Consider the following 24,112-nt stretch of genomic DNA (forward strand, 5'->3'; position numbering starts at 1 on the left):
TTGGAAGCATCTTACTTTTTATTTTTTGAAGCTTCAAAAGCACATCAGTAGACAACAGTGCATAATGAACATACAGTATATAGGCTATAAACATGCAGAACATGCAACGCATTTTGGGCTCAGTACCTTTCCTCAGGCAGCACTCAAGGGGAGTGGAAGAGGATCCTAGAAATAAGAAAAGGGGGGGGGATGTGAAAAAAAGGAAGGAAAATAAAAGGAACTGACGTGAATTTACCTGGGACAGACTAGACTGGATAATGAAAATAAATACAAATGATAGATAATAGTAAATAGTAAACACTTCTGCCAGACTCAGTAGCCACTAGAGACGAAACAAAACAGAGAAACTTCAAATACTATGTTCTATTTTATTATACAATATACCCCAAAAATCTACTATAATATGGCACTAGCTACATAGCATAGCATTATAACAAAATGAAATGAAATCGTCACGAAAAGGAGAAGTGAGACTCTAATGCAAACAAATTCAAGAAAGGTAAATGACAATGATCACGAAAAACATGAGAGATCAAGATCTTCATTGAGCCCTTCAGGGGATAAGAGATAAGATAAGACATGACTTTATTAATCCCCTTGGGGAAATTCGGGTAAGGTACCCATTATAAAAAATCCTTGCTATTTTAATTGATCTTACTTTGCCTCTGTGCTTCTTGTATCAGATATTTTGATTGTGCATATTTTTTGTTATCATTTCCTTGTTTATTTGTGTTACAGCTACATACATTGTTGTTCTACAATTCTATTAGGAAGTCTAGTAGGAAGTCGTATCTCCAATTTTTCCCATGTGTTTGAACGCACCACCATTCGCATCCTGGAATGACGTGTCAAGAAAGTGCCGGAAGCTTTCAGTCCGTCCAAAATGGCTTACCAGACTTTACAGCAGGAGTACTTACAGATTCCTGTTGTAACTAGGGCATATACCACCGCCTGTGTCCTCACAACCGCCGCAGTGGTAAGATATGTCCAAATCCAACTATTTACTGTGCTATTTCGGCCACTTACGGGCCTTGGATGCCACTCAATTTCATACCTCTTAACCTAGCTACGTGTTTACTTTACTGTTAGCTCGCTCGTTTAGCCGTAGCGCCTATGGGTGCTGCTGTAGAGAAAGCGAGAACGGTACGTGTCAGGATTTGGTTAGCCAGTGATACTGTAGGTTTAGCTGCCCTAGCAAGGTAGCAAGACAGCAAAAGCGTATCTGTGGTTGGTGTCTTCTTAATTTCATTTGACCAGTGAATTAATATTGTCAGCAGACGTTACGGTTAGTGTAATTTGCTTGTGTTAGTTTAGTAGTTTACAAACTGCCTTGCAAGCGAAAGCTCTTCGCTCGCTGGTTGCAGAATATGTGCTGTTCTCGTTAGAGAACGTCATGCCAAACTCCATTCAAAAATCTGTCAAATTAAAGTGGCCTTGCTTATCGGCCAAGAGACCCACATCATGAAATGTGACTCAATACCGTTTTTGAATTGTTAGGAACCGTTTTTCAACTCGGCAACTATATAATCCACCAAGCAGCACTTATTCCAATACAATTTAAACTTATAATTGGTTCACTCTGTGCACTGCCGCCCACCGCCATGTATTTTGGTCGTAGAAGATTGTGGAAACAACAGGCGAACTAGTTATAAAAGTTGATATTTTATTGAAAAAGTGTTGTATGGTGAATTATATGTAGGCCGATTTGAAGAGATACCCAAGGTCACATTTAAGGGACTTTGGCGTGGTGTTCTCCATACAAGAGAAAAATGTGATCCTGTAAAGGTGAGCAAGGACAGTTTCAAGAACACAATGATTTTTTTCCTGAAGTGGCATAAAGTCGTGTGTGTTGTGTGTTTTTGTATGTGTGTCTCTGAAGTAGATTTTGGAGGGCAGTTTCTGAATGAGGGTGTCATTTCAATTCATTTTCATAGACTTAAAGGTTGAAACATGTCCCAAATATGTAAAGTAATACACAGCAGGGGTCCCACTCTTTTCCATGTCAAGGTCCCTCAAATATATAGGCACACTAGATTTTTGCTGTTAGATATGACTATGTACATGCATATCTGTCTATACTGTTGGTGGGGTTGTAACAGTAGGTACAGTGAAACCCATGATCAGAGCAGTCATCCTTTCATTGTGCAAATATGAATGAACTCTTCCTCATTTTGTTGGGGACCTCTAGTAGCCCTCAGACCCCACTTTGGGAACCACATATCTAAGGAATCTCAGGAATAACCCACGTAATTGTCTTTGACTTTCCTAGAGTGTGTTGGCAAATTGGCACTGTGCACCTCATAACTGAACTATATTGGATTGTTTAATAATGCAGAACGCAATCACATTCATGATACACAGTGTCACTTAGAGCGTTTAGAGCGCACTCTAGGCAGGGTGGAGTTACAGCACAGTATTCAAATGACAGTGGCACAGAATAGTGTCAAGCAGAACTGCTAAACTTGCTATCAAGTTACCTGCCTCTCAACAGCGTTGAAAGCAAGTCTTGTTCAGCCTGAACTTGCTGCTACAGCCTTTAAAATTGAGAGTTCATTTCATAAACAATTCTAAATCCTCTAAATATTGTTTGTTTTCTTGCACTTTAACTTGTTCGGACGTGGTGGGTCGTGCACAGGAGATGACGAATGATCACGATGCATTCTGGGCAAGATGCGCTCCTGAGGTCTGCATCATTGTCGACTCGCTCCTTCAGAAAGTTCACTTGAGTTATTGGAGTAATGGAACGGCGCACACACAGTGATGGATAACTCAGCTGGCTGTGTGTAGGTTCAGTACGAAACAAGGCTGCGTGAGATATGTACGACTGTTGTGAGAACATGGTGCGCTCTGATATCTTGAAATCTGTTTGCGACACCCGAGTGCCCTCTAATGTCTCTCTTCTTTTTTATCTGTTTATGAACATGGAGATGAGAGTCAAAACTTGGAGGACGTGAACAAGCTTGAGAAATCCCACACTTGTTTCTGTGTTCGCTTAAAATCCATTACACCGAGCAGCCCGCTTGTCTTTTTAGCTCAGAATTAATTCAAAGATCAAAGATTTGGTCCAATATTTTTATTTTTTCAGTCGGCTTGTTTAGTAGTCCTAGCACAGTGTGAGGTTTATTGGTAGGCGTCAGTGAAAAACAGTTTTGTTTTGCTCCCACAGTCGGCCTAGAATGGTATGTGTGTGAAAACAATTTGTTCTGTATGCCACCCTCGGTTTGGGATGGGCAAATTAACGTGCAACTTCTCAAGCATGGCGAGTGATTTGAAAAACCACAGCCTAAGCCAGATGGTAATAGTGTAGTATAATTTTCATAGTTACATTTTTCATTTATCATGTAAAGTGGTCTCACAGTTTATTTCTACCACACACCATTGAAAATAATTCTGCCAGCTGTTACAAAAATCAAACAAAATCGGATTTAAAATTGTCTTGGGGAGTAGTTATATCCTTTGTTAAATATAATTCATTATTGTAGCACATTAAAATTCTCAGTCAAATTCTGTTGAATCCTACCGTATGTGTACTTATGTGAGATCTTTAATTTTCACAGACACGTTTTCATAGACTTGAATAGATTTGAGTCCATATCCCAAATATGAAAAACCCGAATATGCTAGCTGGGATATGCCGATATTAACTGGTGAATTCTGGCATGTGAACACCATATTAACATAAAATACACAATATAGACAGCAGGATAACTAGAGCGTTAGACAATATGCATCGGTCCATGTCAACAATCCTGACTAAGATATGACCTTAGCCAGGAGAAGGCTCATATTCACAGTATTAATGAGCATGTAAACACACTCGTGACTCATTATTAGGAGTTTACATTATGAGGATGTTATCATTGGTTAATATCGGCATATTCCAGCTCGCATATTTGTGTTTCTCATATTTGGGATATGGGCTTATCTCCGTCACTGTAAACAGGACATAGTGTTTACATGCACCAGCTCACAAACAGAATATTTGATTATCTTGAATATAAACTGAATATTAATGTGAATGCGAACACACAAAATGAGCAAGGGAACAGGGAGGGTCCCTTCTTTGAGGTCGAGTTTAAATATGCTGAGGCAGAAGTGGAAAATAAGCAATATTTTTTTCCCATCACATTTCAGCATATTTAATGTTTGTAAAGACCCCCAAATTGTTGTTTATATCAAATGTGTTCATATTGAATTTTGTTTTTGTCATATGGCGATGGTAATGTATGTCAAAGCTGGATCATCAGTTGAAGTTCTCATGACAGTTATCTTTTCTGTCCTCTTCTCTCACAGCAACTAGAGCTCATCACACCTTTTCAACTGTACTTCAACCCTGATTTGATTCTAAGGAATTACCAGGTGAGTGATTTCCTCCATTTAGCAGAATAACCTCCAGAGAAGAGGGTTCTCTGTGCTGTAAGTGTGATGGTGGACAGCGCTAGTTTTTCCAGTCGAGAAGAGGTGCGAGTGGAGAGAAAACAAGGCCGTGGTGCGCCGTGCTCGGTCGTTCAAATTACAAAAAACGCTGTTGAAAGAGGCGTTGTCTGGGACACGCTGCCAATGCCAGATCCCCAAAAATGCAAGCTGTGGCTGCAATGCATTCTGGTCTATTGTCGGCGGAGAAATTGGTGTCTCTGCCCCATGTGATGGATTTCTCCCTGTATGACTGTTTTGTTTTTGGTGAAAGTAATAAAAAGTTATCCCAGCTAAAAATCAAATAAAATCCATGATATTTGAAATATTACGATGCAAGAGATACAGGTGTAGAAGGTCGCCCTGGTTAAACATCTTGATCACTTTTATCATCATGAGTTTATTATCTTTCACCAGAAACAGACATTGGTGCCTTAGGGACTGACACCAAACTCCATTGTAGCTGCTAATATCTCAGTGTGACGTCACATCGTCTACATTTGGTCAGTTATCCACAGGAATGAAAAAATACACCAACAAACAACAAAATGGGCTCAGAAATGAAAGTTACATCACCAATAGCTGTTTTGTAATGTTGAAAGTGTTTTAAGGCGCTTTTAATATATGGGAAGATAGTTGAGAGGGAGACAGAGATACAGGACAGGATTAAAGGGGGTACATTCACACACTATTACTTTTCAGCAGCAGCATTATTGCAGCTCAAAATTCAAATTATTCAGAGAGTTTGTACTGGCTTACAAAGAGGTGAAGCTGATAGGCCTAATAACTGTAGCAGAGTGACATGGCAGTATAATGTTGCATAACTGTGTCTAATGAAGCCTTGGCCTCAGGAAGAGGTTTTGGGTGAGCGAGATGATTATCTTGCTACTACTTGCTCTTTGGTGTAGCATGGAAACACATTACAGCAGGTGGCTAATGCAAAACAACCCGGTTGCTTTGCAATGTACTTAGTTGCACCTTCATGACAAAATTAGTAACTTGTTTTTATTACCGGTGTGCTTAGCCCTAGCTTAATTTAAGATAATTCCTTCACAATATACATAATGTTTTCAGCTGTGTTATTTATATTTTCAGCCTGACTTCAGGTGTATTCAACAGTAGGGATGTAGAACATTTCTGAATATATTGTTAGCTTTTTTGAAAGGCAACCATTAAATTTGTCTATACAGTGTAACTGAACATCTCTGATACAATCGGTTGATTACAGTTCTAAATGAATGTGATTGGAAGGCTTAGCAATAAGTTCGACTTCACTCTTTGTATTTGTATTTGAATTCAGCGTACTTAATACAAATACAATCTTAAGTTACCTTTGCAACCAGACTTATGTAACCAAGAAGTCTTTCAGAATTATCTTGGTTGTAACATTAAATTCAAACAGTCTGAATCCTCTTGGCAAATTCACATCATTAGCCGTGAATTAAAGTCAAATATTTATTCTATTATTTGTGTGTCCCAAACTGAAGATGGCTTACCCAATGCGTCAAGTTTTTGACACGTACTGTACTTCTCCAGGCCTGTTAGTAATGTTTCACATGTCTTGTGGTCTGCTTCACATCATTATGTCCACAACCGTTTCCATGATGTCATGTTATTTTGCCGCACCTTAGGTTTTACTGAATTGTCCCTGAAGGCTAACTGCTGGAGATTCAATAATAAAACATAGGCTCCAGCCACTATTAAAACGCAAGCTGTTGAAAAAAGTGATATTTTTTCTCAGACAAATGATTTGTGGATTTATTAATTCTGTTGTATTCATGTCCTGGTTTACAGCTGAATCTTCTCTCTCTTTGTCTCATTTTCCAGGTATGGCGGCTAATAACCAACTTTCTGTTTTTTGGTCCAGTTGGCTTCAACTTCCTGTTCAATATGATTTTTTTGTATCCTTTTCAGTTGCGGGTCTCTCTGCAAGTATGCATATGAAATACATTTGCATATTTTCTGTTTCACTTAAAAAGGGTAAAGGTACATGTGGTTTCAGAGATGGGATTATTAAACGCTACGCTGCTCTGGGGACTAGACATACAAATGGAGGGAAATAAGTCACATGATCAGAATCTTTATGTTATGATGATGATGATGATGATGAAACGTAAGATTGGCCTTGCAGTTGTGTTTCTATAATCAGGATATGTTGCATGTTTTGTGTATATTTCCTTAACCGCTTGCCTTCAGGTACCGATACTGTCGTATGCTGGAGGAGGGCTCTTTCAGGGGACGCACGGCTGACTTTGTCTTCATGTTCCTCTTTGGTGGGCTTCTGATGACTGTATCCTTCCTCTGAAAGCTTCTCTTTGATTGGTGGGTTTGTCCAAAACAGAGTATGGGCCAGAAAGAGAGATTTGAAAGCCAGAAATCTCAGCACCAGGCCAAGTAATCACTGAGTCACTGGTATTGATCAACAGGCATACGAGTAAAAATCTTAGATAATGCACCTTTTTAAAAGTTGTATTTTTTGTTAGCTACAAACTACTTATCCTGAGGTCCACAGACAATGTATGTACTGGAAATATTTGATGCATTGAAAACATCACATCTGTCCTGTCTGGAGGCTTGTGGGTTGCTTTCCCACATACTCTTTGCCATCTGGTTTCTTTTCCTGTATCTTTACTGCTAAATTAATACCCTGATTGCTGCAGGTGGTATAACCAGCAAGAAACATATCACGCACCTGTTAGAGCCTGTTAAAGAGTGATTAATGGATAATTCTGGTTATTTTCAACCTGGGCATTATTTTCCTAGTTTTTGCCATCATGATGATTGATTGTGGTCAGAATTTACTCAATTACTTCACTGTAGATCTTCAGTTTGAGCGCTGCTCTTCCATACACACTCAAGGGCCAAAGCAAGCTCCAACCGTTGAACCCAAAAAGCAATTAAAACACAATAACACTCACACTGCAGTTACACAATGTCTTTAAATACCTGTGATTGAACAATATTCACAACATTTTAGTTATAATAGTCCATGTGATATTGTTTAGCGTTGCTCACACACTTCCATGTTTAGTTTGCTGGCTGCCAGTTTTCTTTTTTTTATGTTTTTAAAAAAAAAATTTGTTTTTTTGCCTTTTACCCTTGATTTGATACTTAACAGTGGAGAGAGACAAGAAAGATTGGGGAGGAGAGAGAGGGATCAAATGCTAAAAAAGTCTTTGGCCGGATTCGAACCCAGTAGGCAGTTCATATTTACAGAACATCCAATATGACTTGAACACAGCATCAGAGTACTTGTGCGCTCTACTTGCAGACTAATTAAAATAACGTATCTAATACCACAATGTATACAAGTTTCAGGCAATGGGTAATCGGAAATTGGATGTAGGAAGGTCCCGTTGCAGTGTGAGTGTTACTGTGTTGAAAGGACGTGTTAAGTCGTTTTTGGATTCAACTGTTGAATTCTAGTTTATTTAGTTTATTTGCCACGTTCTTCTTTAACAAGCTCCCAGATATTTGGCACTTTTGTGAGTTTGGTGTTCCTGGGCCAAGCCTTCACTATCATGCTGGTGTACGTGTGGAGTCGGCGAAACCCGAACGTTCGCATGAACTTCTTCGGCCTGCTGAACTTCCAGGCGCCCTTCCTGCCCTGGGTGCTGATGGGATTCTCTCTGTTGCTGGGCAACTCCATCATTGTGGATCTATTAGGTAGCTGTTGCTCTCATCTTCATTCATTATTTAGCGCCTTAGCGGTATTCCAAGAGCCAAAATGTGTCTTTGTGGATGATAGTGATTGTGATTTCATGTTTTGTCCCGTCCTGAGGTATCGCTGTTGGTCATGTGTACTTCTTCTTGGAGGATGTGTTCCCCAACCAGCCAGGTGGTGGCAGGTGGCTCAAGACCCCCTCTATCATGTGAGTCCTACATTCCCTTACGCAAATACTAATACAGAGATGTATTTGTTCTGTTTTCTGTCCATTTTGTCGTCATTTTACGAGATATCGGCCTGTTGGAAGTGAGATCCGTCACTACCTGTGTGCGTCTCTAGAAGTCGTCCATCCACCTCTTCTTCTCTGTATCTCCCCGCAGAAAGATGCTGTTCGACACTCCAGAGGAAGACGCCAACTACAACCCCCTCCCCGAGGAGCGCCCCGGAGGGTTTGCCTGGGGGGAGGGACAGCGCCTTGGGGGTTAAACAAGCCCCACCCCACCCCCCCACCCCCCTGATCGCCAGGTCACTTCTAAGGACATTCCCTCAGAGAGAGAGAGATGAAGGGGACGAACGTGGTCTTTTTTTCCGACTTGTTTGTTTTGTTCTGGACTAAGAATGCCAAACCACCAGAACTCATTGGGAGATCTCCGTCTGTTGTCTTTGTAAATGGCTTACATCACCCTCAGAAACTCTTCTCGATGCCAGATTGTTGCTCTAAGACTACTTGAGAGAACAGAAGCCCCGGGGACTTTGGATGGCGAGCCTTTTGGCTCGGTCGATGTTTGTCTTCATCAGAGAAAAAATAGTGATATTCAACAATTGTCAGATGAAAGAGAGAAAATGACAGCAGCAGTAAAATATCTGAATTAATTTATTCAGATGGCGAGTGTTTTGTTTTTATTTTATTTTATTTTATTTTATTTTTTTTCATTTCACTTTTTTAAAGAATAAATGTGTGTGGCAAATTACTTTTTGGTTATATTTCATTTGCCTGACTGTTGTTTGTGAGAGTGTCGCTGGTTTATTTCAGTGATGCTGCATCCATATTGTTTTTTTAATGTTTTCATTTCAAGCTTACTGGATGAGAGAAACTGACCCAGGAACCCAGGTGGTGATTGAGAATCCTGTTCAAGAACGTTTGGGCTATGTTTGTTGCTCTTGAGGAGGGGGTATAAAGTCGTGAGTTGGGACAATGCATGTTTCAAATTTTGAACCCACTGCTTACCAGTCCAGTCAGAATAAGATCGAAAGGATTTTATAGCCTGGATTGTGCTTGTGCTGGGTCAAATTTTTTGATGGGCCTTGAGTTTTGGCATATGTGCTATTGGATTTCTTGTCAGTTGGGTTGTTGGGTTTCCAATAATATTTTCTGAATTTTCTGAAGAATCTGAGTAGCCTAGATGAGTAACAAGCCTTTATGGAGCCAGCAGAGCAAGTCTTCATTTTATTATAGCTGATTGTTTAATTGTTTACTTTATAGCACTTTGTAATTTTAAGAAAATTGTCACAATAATCTAGTTATTATTACTACTACTACTGCAGATATGAATGACCCTTCAATAAGCTGTGTGTGCCATAGTACAATCAAGTATAAATACAAGGTAATGCATTTCCATATGGTGTACAGGGGACTACTACATGTTCCCCTGTGCCTTAGCACCACACCTTTTTTTTCAATATGAAAAACACCAATTTTCATAATTTTGTTAATTGATTTAAACCTCTGGCCTTTGTGTCATTTCTGGGTGATAATGCAACACTTTAGATTTGTATGAATATTCAAATTAATGCGAAGTATAGAATCGCAACTCTCACTTTACATCAGTAGGTGGCGGTAATGCTTTTTGTAAATCGTTTGTCAACCGTCATACAACCGAAGAGGAAGAATAATGCTGCGTTCAGGTAATATGGGAAACGCCGCTTGTTATTGTTCAACGCATTCAAACCATGGAAGTATTCTATTGATTCAAACTCGTTTGAAGCTGCAAAGCCTTTGGCTGCTCTTGATCTTGAGTTTTTTTTCACACTTAACACATATGCTCTCAGTGAGTGATGCGTTTCAGTTCATATTTTAAAGTAAACCAAACATTGCCATTAAACAATACACCAAAAATACAGTAAGTAGTTGTGTACTGCCATGGCATTTCAAGAGTTGTGATCACAATATAAGTTATGTAATTAAATTATTTAATTTTATTTGAAATGAATCTATCATCTACTACACTTGACTACAGATATTTCCTTGATGGTAACTCAATTCTTTAAATCGGAAAATCGGAGCTGAAAGCTTGAGGTAAACGGTATTTTCAAGGAGGAAGCTCGCATCTCCCATTTTTCCCGGAGGACTGGAACACAGCAGCAGAAAATAAGGCTACTCACTAGTTAGCTAGCTGGTTAGCGACTGCGTAGAGATGCAATTGGCTTTAAGTAAAACATTTGGCCAGAAGCCTATTAAATTTCAGTTAGAACAAGATGGGGACTTTTACATGGTTGGATCGGAGGTATGTGACTAATTATAATTGCTTAGCTCCCTAATGTAAGCTTCAATTACGCATTTTTCGGCTGGTTGATGCTAGCTTGCTAACGATGCCACATTCAGGGTTTGATAAACAAAGAAATGCCTAGTCCTGATAACGGGGACGCAACGGGGTAACGTTAAGGCAAACACATGGCAGGTCAAATATGATTCATGCTGTATGAAACAAAACCATTAAAAAAAAAATGTTGCTGTAACTTCTTCTCATTGCAGCCGGCAGTTGACTAACTAGTAGTGTTGAACCAGTACATGTACAAGTTCGCTACCAGCTAAATCAGAGTAACGTTACCATTCGGGAAAACTGTAATATACTCTGCAAACATGTATATATCGACCGCTAATATTTTCAAAATAACGCCTCACTGAAACCTCCGTTGACCATTTTTTCAGACCATTTGCCCCCCCTTGTCAACCCACCATTTACACCAGATTCACCATTGTGAACTACACCATAGGCAATACAACAGATGTATTCTCAAATTGTGTTCTCAAAACTACTAATACATAACAGACTGTGTTGCAGATTATTTATTGTTCTCAGACGACTAAGAAAGGTTCAAACCAGCACACAGGTTACCATGATGAAGATTAAGAAGTATGATAAACCTGAGGATTGTTGAGCCACTGTTTAAGATTTAAAAAATAATGAATTTATCCTATCGATTAACTAATAAAAATCAAATGTTGACCAAATATTGAAATATTAAACGAATAAAAGAATCACAGTAACATCACTTCACGTAATAATTTTGACCAAAAAGCAAACTTCAAGATACCTTTTCCCTCTGTTTTTTATGTGAGGCTTGCATGAAGCCCTCATCCATCTCTATCCTTGGGGAAGGAAAAGTTGGGGCCTGCAGTAAATGGTCCTCTGCGCACAAACCTTTAAAGGGTGATGACCAAATAGCAGGACCCACTGGTTGTGTTTGAAAGAGCAGGATGCACAGTGAGGGTCTGCTTTTCCATGTTTAGAGGAATGGACAGAAGGACCAGGTGATGGGGCTTGGAGAGGGCTGGATCCTTCAGAGTAGCTCTTTAGCACCAGTTAATTGGCCTTTATCCAGTATGTAATAGACAGGTATAGAGTAGCCAGCTGGGTCAGGAAAGAAAGGGCTTTATCTAGAAGATAAAGAAAGCTTGAGACATTCTACTGTTGCATTCAGTGGCAGACACTTTGGATGAGAGTGTCAGCTAAAATGTAGATGTAACGTGGCTGGGTGGCCTAGTGGTTAGACAGACCGTCCTTTCACCGGATGATCTGGGTTCAAGTCACTGTGTTGGCAGGCAACCTCGCTGCTGAAGTGTCCTTGAGCAAGACGCTGAATCCCTACCAGCTCCAGTAGTGCTGCTCTGTAGCTGAGCCTGACCTCTGACCTCCCTGTGGAGGGGGGCACGAGAAAAGAGTTTGCCTGTGGGGAAAAAGAACGTTTTTTATTATTGTAAACGACACATCACCACCGTTTCTCCGACCTTTTTCCAGGTTGGGAGCCTTGACTACCAAGGTATTGCCTGAGCTACCATATCGGCTAAAACTTTGTCTGTCTTTCCACCAGTTATTTGTACTGGTAAGTTTTCCATTCCATATGCTGTAGGACCACATTGCAAAGTTCCACCTAAAGGAGATATGTGGGATAACAAAATATGTAGAAAACATTTGCAAATAAATAATATTCTATCTCCATGATAATTTAGGTAGGGGGCATGCTTTATAAACGTTGTAACCACCAAGATATAGACCTATAAGAGAAACTTGGCCTTTACATCTGTTGAGCCACAAAAATGAGATAAATCTCCAACTTGTTCTGGTCATTTTGCATTTCTGATCATTTTAATGAGAGGGTTTTTTTCCTGCTCATTTTATACAATAGCAACAAAGTAAACTATAAACTGTTGGGCATACCCAAATGGGCATAAATAAGGTGTGTGTGTGGGGATGGAAGCTTATTGTAAAGTGATTTATCAGCAGGTATGGCATGTTGCTGTATCATCTGTATGGCTCCTGGTGCTCTGGCCACAGTTGGCCACATGTATTTATATTGTTTACTTGAATAAAGTAAAATAGTGATCTTGGACCAATCACCTACAATTACTTAGCATGTATGCTAATGCATTAGCGTGTGCGCTGGACAGAGCTATCTACTGGAGACAGATGAGACAGTATACTTGGATCAAACAACACTGGAAGTGTCTCTCTGCTTTGTTCTACCATCATGATAGCTGGTTGATCATCACAAATATGGTAATGAGAGTGGAGGAGGCTAGACTAGTGTTGGTGTGAAGGGGTTGGATGCCTGTTTGGCTTGAATGATAATATGAGTTATGATCTCATCATCTGGGATAATGTTAGCACTTCCTTACCAAACAGTGATAACGTGGAGTGTAACTAAGTGTGAAGAAAGGCCAGGGAATTCAAATGATATCCCTCTCCTCTCCTCTCCTCTCCCCTCCCCTCTCCTCCCCTCCCCTCCTCTCCTCCCCAGGTTGGAAACTATCTGCGTATGTTCAGAGGCTCTCTGTATAAAAGATATCCATCTTTATGGAGGAGGCTGGCCTCAGTGGAGGAGAGGAAGAAAATTGTAGCTTCATCACACGGTGAGTGTATCCTTAGTTTCACACTTGTCTTGACATTCAGAATATATATGTGACGGTGTTGTTTAGTCTACAGTGACATTAAAATGACCTCCACTAATACATTAATGCTTTACCATCTGTTTCACCTTATAGAAGACCAAACATACAGATTTAGTTAAATTCAGTGTGCATAAACAATTTCAGCGCTTAGCAAGTTTGCTTCAGCAGTAATCAGATTTCAATTCTATGATCATAGGGCAGTTTCTGATTTATTGCAGCTTATAATAGTGGTAAGTAAGTATTTTCTCCTCTTTTACCTGAAACACATTCCATTTCTGATTGTGTTTCATGCACTTGGTAAAAAATCAATCAAACCCCCAACCTGCCCTTGTGCTTTACATTTAAAAACATGGCAAGTGCAGTGCAAAAACACCACAGCAGTTAGCGCTTATCACCAAAGATGGAGACAAAGTCAAGTAATGAGGAACTCGAGGATTACCACTTTAAAATGGAACAATAATTGACATGCCTCTGAATATTATCCTAAAACTCTGTATGTTTTCTTCCCCATTGTCCATCTGTAGCCACTAGTGTTACTCTGCTGAAGGCATCAGAATGTGAAGAGATCTTCGAGGGAAATGATGAGAAATACAAGGCGGTGTCCATCAGCACAGAACCCCCAGCTTACCTCAGGTAACTACTGATTGGCTGACTGGATATTCATGTTTGCCATATTGGACAGCTTATATTGGAGAGTTTATTTAATTTGAACATATTCGTATTTGTGCCTTTTTAATACCGCAAAGCAATGTTTTTATTGAGGTGGCTCATGGTGTCCCTTCCCAACATTGTGTGTCTTTTTGTCCCTCCTATAAAGGGAGCAGAAGGCAAAGAGGAGCAGTCAGTGGGTCCCCACACTGCCCAACAGCTCTCACCATCTAGATGCTGTGCCTTGCTCCACCACAATCAACCGCAACCGAATGGGCCGCGACAAGAAGAGGACCTTTCCCCTGTGGTGAGAAACACAACATATTGTCACAGGTGTCACAGTTGAGATTATTTCATTATCTTTCTGTTTTGAACAGAAATCAAACTGTACTAGCTTTATTCTTCTCTTAAATTGATGTTCCTGATACTTTGTGGACATAAAAAAATTTCAGTCTGTATTGTTCTTACACAATCTGCTTGAAAAACAAGATTGAAAGCTACCAGCAGCCAAGGCAAAGGCTTGTAGTACTCCAGTCTTGGTTTTTGTTTATTTGTAATGCATTTATGTCAGTCTGTGCTTTAGAGGATTGAGGAAGAATGCGCAATTCTGTTGTTACTGTTCAAGTTGTCAAGAGCAAGCCATTCAAGGTTAACGTTTGGATAAACAACACAATTAATTTAGTTAATTGTCTCAGTCTTGATTGCGGGTGTGAAACCTATTACCTTCTCCAGCGAGACCTCCAACATTAATGATGCAATGTTTCAGCATGCCTAACCTTTGGTGTGGCTTTGGACCGAGACCAGTGTGGTTTCTCAAGCAAACCATCTCCAACTGTTTTGAGCTTTCTCAGATAGAGCAATTTACTGTGGCACTTTTTGTTTTTTTTATCACTTTGTAATGAGGTCTGATATACAGAAATTCAATATGAGAGCCAGCTCACAGACTGTAATGGAGTACATGGTTACACTGTGATGACATGACTCTAAATGAATTTTTAATAAGTATTGTGGTGAGACCTGCAATTACCGTTGAAATTCATAAACACAGTGAATCTGTGAGATAATTGGCACAAAGCGCTCATTTAATTAGAGTGTGGAAATGGAGAGAGCCAAAACAATTTAGCTGTTTAAACAGTTTGGTTGAAGTACAGTGAAAAATGTGTAAGAATAGTGATAAGATGAATGCTTTCAATGATCAGATGTTGAACCCTGTGCTCTCTTCTCTCTCTCTCAGCTTTGATGATCACGACCCCGCAGTGATCCACGAGAACGCGTCCCAGGTAGAGGTGTTGGTTCCCATCCGTCTAGACATGGAGATAGATGGACAGAAACTCAGAGATGCCTTCACATGGAACATGAATGGTATAGACACCCCACACAAATCACATCAGTAAGCTTTCCAGCAACCAGTTCACATTGTCTACAGTCTACTTTTGCAATTGCGTGCCAAGTGATAAAATTTCATAATCTCTGATGTTACACCACCCACCCCCCCACCCCCAGAGAAACTGATGACCCCGGAGATGTTTGCAGAGATTTTGTGTGATGACCTAGACCTGAATCCTCTGGCCTTTGTCCCGGCCATTGCCTCAGCCATTCGTCAACAGATCGAGTCCTACCCCACTGACAGCATACTAGACGAGCAGACGGACCAGAGAGTCATCATCAAGGTGAGTGCTGAACCAGGGTATTTGATAAATTCTCTGGGCAAGTTGGGGAGTATCAGGGAATTTTACAAATATGTCACTTTACAGGAATATGCTAGAATGTCACATGTTCATTGCACCAGATTGGTGGTTTTCAGCTGTTTTTCTCCACAGCAAGTGTCCAGCTATAGTGGAAACCAGACTGTTTACCCTTTTTAGAAAAACAGCATTAACAAACCATTAAGGCATCACATGTTTAGGTCATGGAAACATTCCAACTTAGATATATGGAAAGTCATGCAAAAGTCCTAAAGTTTTACATCTGGGCCACGTTTTGAACATTCCTTATTTCGTCTCTCGCTGAAGTCTTTCTAATAAGATGGTAATGTTAATGCCCTGGATGTAGTTTGTGAGCGTGAAAACAAATATGCAACCCAGATGTTTTAGTCATATGTGTCAGCTAGCTGAACATCTGTAAAGTGTCACTACCAGTACACTTGAAGTAAGGATGAAGTCAGAAGTAGGGCATTTGAAGGAGAATAAAGGGTGATGGATAGCACTGTTTCAACACATTTAGCAGTCCAACTTAGATATCTGGCTAACTGGGGGGAATTCCCCTACACAGAAATACTTCATTCCTGTTTAATATTTTATTGATTTATTTGGGAAATGGCAATCATATAACAGGTGTTTGACAATGATTGATGTTGTTGCACAGCTAGGATTCAGTTGTAAAAAATGTGATGTACCTTAAGTCCTTGTATATTCTGCAGCTTAACATCCACGTGGGCAACATCTCTCTGGTGGACCAGTTTGAGTGGGACATGTCTGAGAGGGAAAACTCCCCCGAGACGTTCGCCTTGAAGCTGTGCTCTGAGCTGGGTCTCGGCGGAGAGTTTGTCACCACTATCGCCTACAGCATTCGCGGTCAGCTCAGCTGGCACCAGAGGACGTACGCCTTCAGGTAACTCACTCACTCACTCTGTAAGAGGTATATAACATCAGGTTCAACACCCCAAACCCATTGTTTTTGTACACACTGTGCCGTTCTTCCCAACGAATTAGTCTTCCCACTCATAAAAATGTACCTAACTTTCCATGTTGTCCCAGCCTCAGGCAAAGTGACACCCACTGTAGTCTGAAGTCATTTGTCCTGATTATGGTGCTATAGGTTATAATGGTTCAAAGTTTAAAAGGCAATTAAGATAAGGTTATAAATAGAGAATTTAAATGACAGCAACATTAAGTCATCATCAGTGTCTTTAAAAATTATATTTTCACTATTTATTTAACTTTTTTCATCTCAGATATTAAGTTTAAGTTTGCTGCACTGTAAATTGTACTGTGCACAAACCTCAAAGAAATATTATAGTTTATTTTCAGTCACCAAATAGACTATGTTTTGATCCACAAAAACATATTCAGTGTCTTGATTGCATGCATTGCATTTTGTGTGTGTCTGTATCTGTCCACCAAGATATCTTTGCAGCCATTCAAGATAGCCATGAAACAGAATGCTTGTGGAACAAAAGTTGTGGAACAAAAATTAATCCATAACTTAAGTCCAGTTGGCCTGATTGGGTTGCTATAATGATAAGTCAATTTTGAAAAGCGTAAAAGGCTGTGATTTCCACACTGGTTTCTGTAAGTATGAACTTGGTACATATACAGCTGATCTGGTTGTACAGATTTCTCAAAGTCCACCATAATGGATTTGCTGCCATTTAGAATTTTTTGTTAAAGTTATTTCCCAAAGGCATTTTCAGTTTTGGTCCTTGGTACCAAATTTGGCATCAAACTTACATGGTATTTATTTATTTATTTATTGGTCTATAAACCAGCCTAATCATGTACATGATATGGCTGCCATAATGGAATAAACTTGAGAAAGCTGTGACTCCCCATGTCTTAGTGGAAGCATGTCATAGGAAGCCTGTCTGCAATCCACCAATAGGTGGCACCAACAAAGCTTTCAAAATGTGAAAGTGTGAGGAGCCAGTCTGTTGGCACCCACTACCTGTTCTGTCTTTTTCCATATGCATGTCTTGGGCGTTCAAGCTTTGACTTTGGGCTGTGCTGACACTTTGTTGAAACAGTAGGATAAATCGGGATGCTTTATCAAACTAAATTTTAAACAGGCTGTGTAATCATCATTTAAAACCATCTAAGTACTGAAAATGCAGACCTGGATTTTCACACACTGGACAATCACTCCACAAAAAAAGAGTGCAGCCCAGCACCTTCCATCAGATGCTTTTGCTTTTAAAAAGCACACCAAAATGGCATGGAGATTTGTCAAAACAAAGTTTAAGTATTCAAGCATTGTTGCAAGATATGATAGAGGCCAGCATTGGACCCGAAATTCCACATAGACCCTTTAAAAAAAATGACATTTATTTTAGAACACTTCAGTTGGTAAATAACACAGTGTAAATAGGAACTGGACTTGCTGCCTGCCGCTCTCTCATCAGAGGTATCAGAGGTCTCGGGGCGGCCAGAAGCAGGTAGGGGTTCAGTGTCTTCTCAGGGGCAACGTCTAGACGACTCCTTACCACCCTATGTACAAATGTGTGTAAACCGCATTTCATCCTACTTGGTACAACTACCTTGTGATACACTGGTCCAACATATTGCTGAAAACTCATTATACCTGTTCTACAGCTGCAAACATGCCACGCTACCTGAATACACCGAGAGATTGAGTGATGTATGCATACTTAAAGAGTGATATGTATTGTGTAGTGTCTGTATGTGTTGCACAGCATATGACTGTTGTCCCTGTACCATTGTGCCAATAGCCATGTGCTCTGTTCAACAATCATACAGGGAGAAATCCATTGTAGAAGAGGCAGAGAGACCAATTTCTCCACTGACGGTAGCCTCAATAGACCAGAATGCAATGCATTCACAAGCTTGTATCTTTGTGAGTCTGTTGTCGGTTGCATGTGAAGTGCAGCGCCATCTTCAACAGCTTTTTTGTCATTTGAACCGCCACACCATAGCAATGTTCTCTCTCCTCTCTCACTTTTTCTCAACTGGAAAAACTTACTAGGCTATCACTATCACTATCACTCTCTCCACCTCCACATGTACAGCACAGAGAACCCTCTTCTCTGGGGGATGTGGAAAGGCATTCTGGGAAATGTAGGAAATCACTAAGAAGTAGACGAAGACGAGGCAGGTTGAAGGAAAGTGTTAGACGGGATACACCAAAAAGTAGATTCCAACACTTGGGCTCTACTCACCGGCCGCCCTGTCGCCTCTTCTCCGAAGAGCTTAATAATAGATGGAGTCAGTGAAGTGTATATGTGACCATGGGCAGTTTGAAGTGATGTACAGTTTTACATGCTGCATGGGCTTTGGCATTTGCAGGTACATGGTAAGTTGCAGTCCCCTGTCCTGCCCTGCCCCTGCCCCCTCCCCTTTCAGAATTTCATGTAAACAAAATTGACTTTTGGCGAAATTTTAAACTGCATTGTTAAGGCCCAGAATGTTTCAGGGGGGGTTGATATTGTAAATCGATGCATTAAAATTGTCTACATTGAATAACATCTGAGAGCTGACAAGAGTTTTATGAAGACCTGTATCAAATCTATCTGCGCAGAGGACAATGTTGTTATCAACCACTTTGAAACAATTTCACTTTTTTTTCACTAACTTTGCTCAAGCTTACATTGTCCACTCTTACTGTGCAGCCTGCACAGTAGGACAATGTATATTTAGAGTGTCAGAAGCCATTCAACATGCACCATCCTTTGAACTCATTCACCTGTAGTGCAAAACAACCATTGGTAAAACCACTTGAAGGCTGGCTCAATAAATTCTTGACCTGCCTGTTGCAGCAATGGTTGTAAGATTGAGACTCCGGTGCTGTAGAAATGTTGACCCTAATTTACACAGAATAACTGCTGGTTATGTCATGTGAAATACTGGTGGATTAAAGCATCTTTGTCCTACTACAAACGACAATACCACTACTATAATAATGACCCTAACCCAGTTAATAATGAAAGGAAGACTTGCACTACTGATTCCAATGGCCATAACTTAACACTAACCAAAAGTCAGAAGCCGTACCACTCCCAAGAAACAAATCAGTGTCATTACAACATGAAGAAAGCAGTTAAATAAATTACAAAATTAGTTTCAAGTTGGGTCTTACGAGAGCAAAGTAATCGTATTTCCTTATGCAGGTTATTCCAAAGTTTTATTGAGGATTACCTGCTTCCCTATGATGACAGAGGTCATGAGTTTGAGCCCCAGGTAGAACTGAGAAAACGCAGCACTGCTCCACCTCACCACTGCGTAGTTTATGTCAAGTACATTGTATTAAAAGTTCAGCATCATGCATTTCATTTAAGTAAAAAGATTTCATTCACTGGACAAATGCTTTCTACTTATAACCACACACCACATGCAATATTAATATGGAATTTCTATACACAAGTTTCTAAATGCCATTTGTTTTCAGTTTTCAATTTGCTTTGCATATTTAGGTCAAACTACTTTCATACTATGGCTTACCATTCAGTTTTACTTAGTTCCTCTTTAGTCATTGGTCAATTTTGAAAACTTCAAAATGTTTTGGTTCTCACCTCAAATCAGTGAGGAAGTGTTTTGAAAACATCATCTCCATGGCTTTTTTGTGTTGCTAATGTGTTCTGTTTTGCTCTCTCTCCCCACTGTCTTGTTCCCTCTAGGTCTGATTTCAGGTCAATATGCTTACGAATTACTTCCCCTCTACCCCCAAAAGCTTAACCTTCTTCCACGTTCTCTTACCAACTGCGCTGGGAAGCTGAGTACATTTACACTTCTCTCTTTCATCTGTTCATTTTGCACAGCCCATCCCTTAAGTATGGAAGTCATACACTACATTACATTGAACTGGCCAAGTCAAAATATGCAAAAATGGAGCACTTTATATTTCTTGTTCTTCCAGTGTAGTCACCTCAATCTCGTCCCCTCCAAAAAGAGGCTTTTTGATTTAGTTCTTCATCCCAACCAAACGGACAAGATGGTCAACAGTAGTTTTGTGAATACCTATAAGAGAAGAGCAGTTGTATTGTGCTGTACAGTTTGTAATGCGACACATTGAAATTGCATGAGCTTGTTCAAAATTTTGTTAGCGGTGTTCCAAATATTTCTGTGGCTCAGTCCTTGCTCTGCTGTATCTTGGGGAAAATGAAACCCTCAAAAAATCTTTTTTCTCTTATTTGCTGAAATCTTGTAGTTTCCTGCAAGACTTCTAAATGTAGCTGAACAAAGACTTTTCTCATCCCCAACTGGCTTATTTTACCCACATTATGACCTGATCTTCAGTGTTGTTATGGTGGACTCACGCTGTATTGCCATGCCTGTGATTTCCCACAGTGAGAACCCGCTCCCCACGGTGGAGATCGCCATCCGCAACACGGGCGATGCGGACCAGTGGTGCCCCCTGCTGGAGACCCTCACAGACGCCGAAATGGAGAAGAAGATCCGAGACCAAGACAGGAATACCAGGTGAGACAGTCTGACCGTCACTGGAGAATCAACACAAGATGTGGTGTGTGCAATGGAATAGATATCTGTCAACTTCATCCATCAAAGCCAATGGGTGGGTTCTAACCGGTTCTGACTTTTGATTGGTGGTTCAGCTTGAATCGATTGCTCATGCCTACCTCAAAATGGCTGCACCCAGGACAAATGTTTACTTAGAGATTTGACATGATATAGCAGGAGAAAGCAGATAGCAGACAGCTTCAGCAGACAAAATGGAAGCAACTGGTCATGGTCTGATTTCTTAGAGAAAGTTGAGAGCTTCTTTGAAGCATTTACAAAGACATCAGCCTCTCTCTCTATGACACTGATGATGGTGTAACTTGCAAGCCTGCAGAGATTCAACTTTGATGGAAGAAGTTGATTTATTTGATTGTACATGCCACACCTTGCAAAACTAAAATAAACAAATGAGTAGATAAATAATTCAGTAATATAGATTTAATTGATTGGCTATTTATGAATTTAATTAATCATTTATGTATTTGTTTCTTCATTTATTTCATTTAGTCCTAGTTTTACATCAGACTGGTCTAACTAGAGAATCATTGATCTAAGGCTCAGATCATTACTGAGCAAAGTTAATGCAACTGGCCCTTGCTTGTAATAATAGAATGTACAGATGGATTAAAGCTTTTACCAGAAATGGCGTAAAGGTTGTGTTTTTCCATTTGTATTTGTGTTTGCATGATAGTTTGAAAATTTGTCCTCAGTGGATATTATTTCTGAAATTATTTTACTGAAATTGAAATTTGTATGTTTTTAAGGCGCATGAGACGACTGGCCAACACCGCCCCCTCCTGGTAGAAAGAGGCGTTCAGCTGCATCAGGGCCTCCATGGGCTGTTGGTGATGCTTCCCCTGGAGATTGCTGTTACTATGAAATAAGCAAGCAACTATACACCTACAGACTTACACACACACACACACACACACACACATAAACACAACACACAGGTCATCCACAAAGGGTCATCGGGACATTCCTGTAAGCATGAAACGCGCACACATGCTGATCAATCTCCATGGGCACTTCATCGGACCTGCCTTTTTAACACACACACACACACACACACACACACACACACATACAGGCATTCCACTGGTTATACAGTCTACCATCCTCTTTGTTAACGTTGCCTTTGTTGCATCAATCATGACAACAACTAAGATCTAATCCAGGATCACTCTTAGCTAGTGTTTTTCTTTTAAGGAGGTTTATCTGTCGTCTGTTACAGAATGAAAACCAAACCATGCTAATCCGCAACGTTCGTACATTTGTCATGTAAAAATGCTTGGCGTTGCATTGGATTAAAAGTATCTGAATAGGGTGTATGAATGGTTTGTGAAATGACACCGTGGGGTTTGTGACACTGGCTTTAGCCCTCTCCAGACGGCAGCAGTATTTCTAGGGGAGGTCTTGCAGTTGGTATTTCTTACCTCAGGAACCCAGGAATTTGATCTCGTCGGAACAAACATGTCTGTCATTTTCTCTGGTTACTCTGGTCAAAATTCCATCTTAAATTACCTACTGTAATTCGTAACTGTGACGTCCTGGGGTGATGTTCATCTATTGGCGTTTTTATTGCAAAGACCACATAAGCATTGGTGGGGCTTTACAAAGTTACTGATGGCGTCCCGGTGGCTCAGCGGGCTCAGGAGCAGGCCATGTACCTGTGACATCCTGGGTTTGAACCTGGCCTGGGACCTCTGTCGCATGCCATCCACCCACTTTCTTCCCCAATCTTTCCTGTCTCTATCCACTGTGAACTATCAGAATCAATGTAATTACCAAAATCATCCGACCTCCCCGGTAATTCTAACGCTGTCTGGAGAAGGCTTTAGACGCAATATGGCCCGGATCTACTAAACATTTGCACCGCCCAAATCAAATAGTAAGTTTAGGTTTCAGCAATTAGCCTCTATGTCATTTTCTCGCCCCTTATATTTGCGGGTTCTCACTAATGAAGTATGTGCACCTGTGTTCATTTGCATGCTAAATCTTAGTAAATACCTTGCACGTGTGAGACTAATCGCACCCTCGCTTACTATATGTTAGTAGATCCGGGCCGACGTATTTTACTGGGAGTCTTGTTGGGTAGTGTAGGCAGAAATAACATGCTGACAAGAACCAATCGTGTCTTTTTAAAGTAATGATATTCAACTTGACTATACTCTTGAGAACGATGTAAACGTATTTGTTGTTGCTTCCTGTTCTTTTGTAAAATTCCGTTACCTTTTTAGTGGACTTGTTTTTATAAAAAGAAATAAATAAATGAAATAGTTGTGGAAAATGTGTGGTGGTTCTTTCGCTAACCTGTGTATGAATTTCTTAATAATATAACATGAATTGTGCTAATGATAGACAACAAGTTCTATTCTAGAACCCCCTTAACTGCTTTTAATTAAGATATTTCATGATTTCCCTTCAACAATTTGATGAATAACTTACAATTTGATGAGTAACTTAGATTTTGATTCTTGGGCGTGTTGTTACAATTCTTTATACATCATATATATATATTTTTTTTGACAGATTTTGAGTTCTCATCTAATAATTTCATTGTAGTAATTAATGTCTAAGAATATTATTTCCCTACAGTGACAGCTGCTATTATTGTTCCTGACAAAAGGGAAAGGATGGTGATTAAAATGACTTGTAAAACCCATTTAAAACCACATAACATATCATACTTGTTTCAAGTATACCTTGTTCAATACTGTTGGTTATGTGAATCTCACAGTCAAATTTTGGACATTCATAGATCTGAAAAAAAATAATACTAAATTTGTAAAGAACAGATGAAAACAGGCAAGGGAATGGGTGATGTCTGCAGACTGCCATGTCACTGCTCTGACAAGCATTTTGAATAATAGATTAATAGATAAGAACAATAGATTTAAGATGAGTAGGGGTGCTGCTGCTGTGGGGAAAAGGGGCAGTGTAGCAACTGATAATGTAATAGCTGCAGGGTAAAGAGAACAAACTTGCCCCCTTGCTGCTCACTTCCTACAACACGGACACTCCACC

General features: G+C 40.0%; 2 protein-coding genes across 3 annotated transcripts; both read left to right on the forward strand.

Annotated features, from left to right (window-relative positions):
- Positions 1-871: 871 nt before the first annotated feature.
- On the forward strand, positions 872-9,043 carry derl2 (derlin 2). Its single transcript, XM_071904268.2, has 7 exons — positions 872-976; positions 4,294-4,359; positions 6,241-6,314; positions 6,610-6,703; positions 7,884-8,079; positions 8,195-8,285; positions 8,461-9,043. The coding sequence occupies exons 1-7, from the start codon at positions 884-886 to the stop codon at positions 8,564-8,566; spliced, it is 720 nt and encodes a 239-aa protein (XP_071760369.1). The 5' UTR covers positions 872-883; the 3' UTR covers positions 8,567-9,043.
- Positions 9,044-10,451: 1,408 nt separating this feature from the next.
- Positions 10,452-23,366, forward strand: LOC139915599 (SWI/SNF-related matrix-associated actin-dependent regulator of chromatin subfamily B member 1-like). Of its 2 annotated transcripts, XM_071904263.2 has the most exons (10): positions 10,452-10,584; positions 13,100-13,211; positions 13,775-13,883; positions 14,068-14,205; positions 15,133-15,260; positions 15,402-15,568; positions 16,318-16,508; positions 20,915-21,046; positions 21,850-22,704; positions 22,747-23,366. In XM_071904263.2, the coding sequence occupies exons 1-9, from the start codon at positions 10,495-10,497 to the stop codon at positions 21,887-21,889; spliced, it is 1,107 nt and encodes a 368-aa protein (XP_071760364.1). In that variant the 5' UTR covers positions 10,452-10,494; the 3' UTR covers positions 21,890-22,704; positions 22,747-23,366. The 2 variants fall into 2 exon arrangements, with proteins under 2 accessions (XP_071760364.1, XP_071760365.1); XM_071904264.2 differs by lacking the exons at positions 20,915-21,046; positions 21,850-22,704; positions 22,747-23,366 and adding an exon at positions 20,245-20,822.
- Positions 23,367-24,112: the final 746 nt, after the last annotated feature.

The sequence above is a fragment of the Centroberyx gerrardi genome, chromosome 2 (assembly GCF_048128805.1).
Source record: "Centroberyx gerrardi isolate f3 chromosome 2, fCenGer3.hap1.cur.20231027, whole genome shotgun sequence".
NCBI lineage: Eukaryota > Metazoa > Chordata > Actinopteri > Beryciformes > Berycidae > Centroberyx > Centroberyx gerrardi.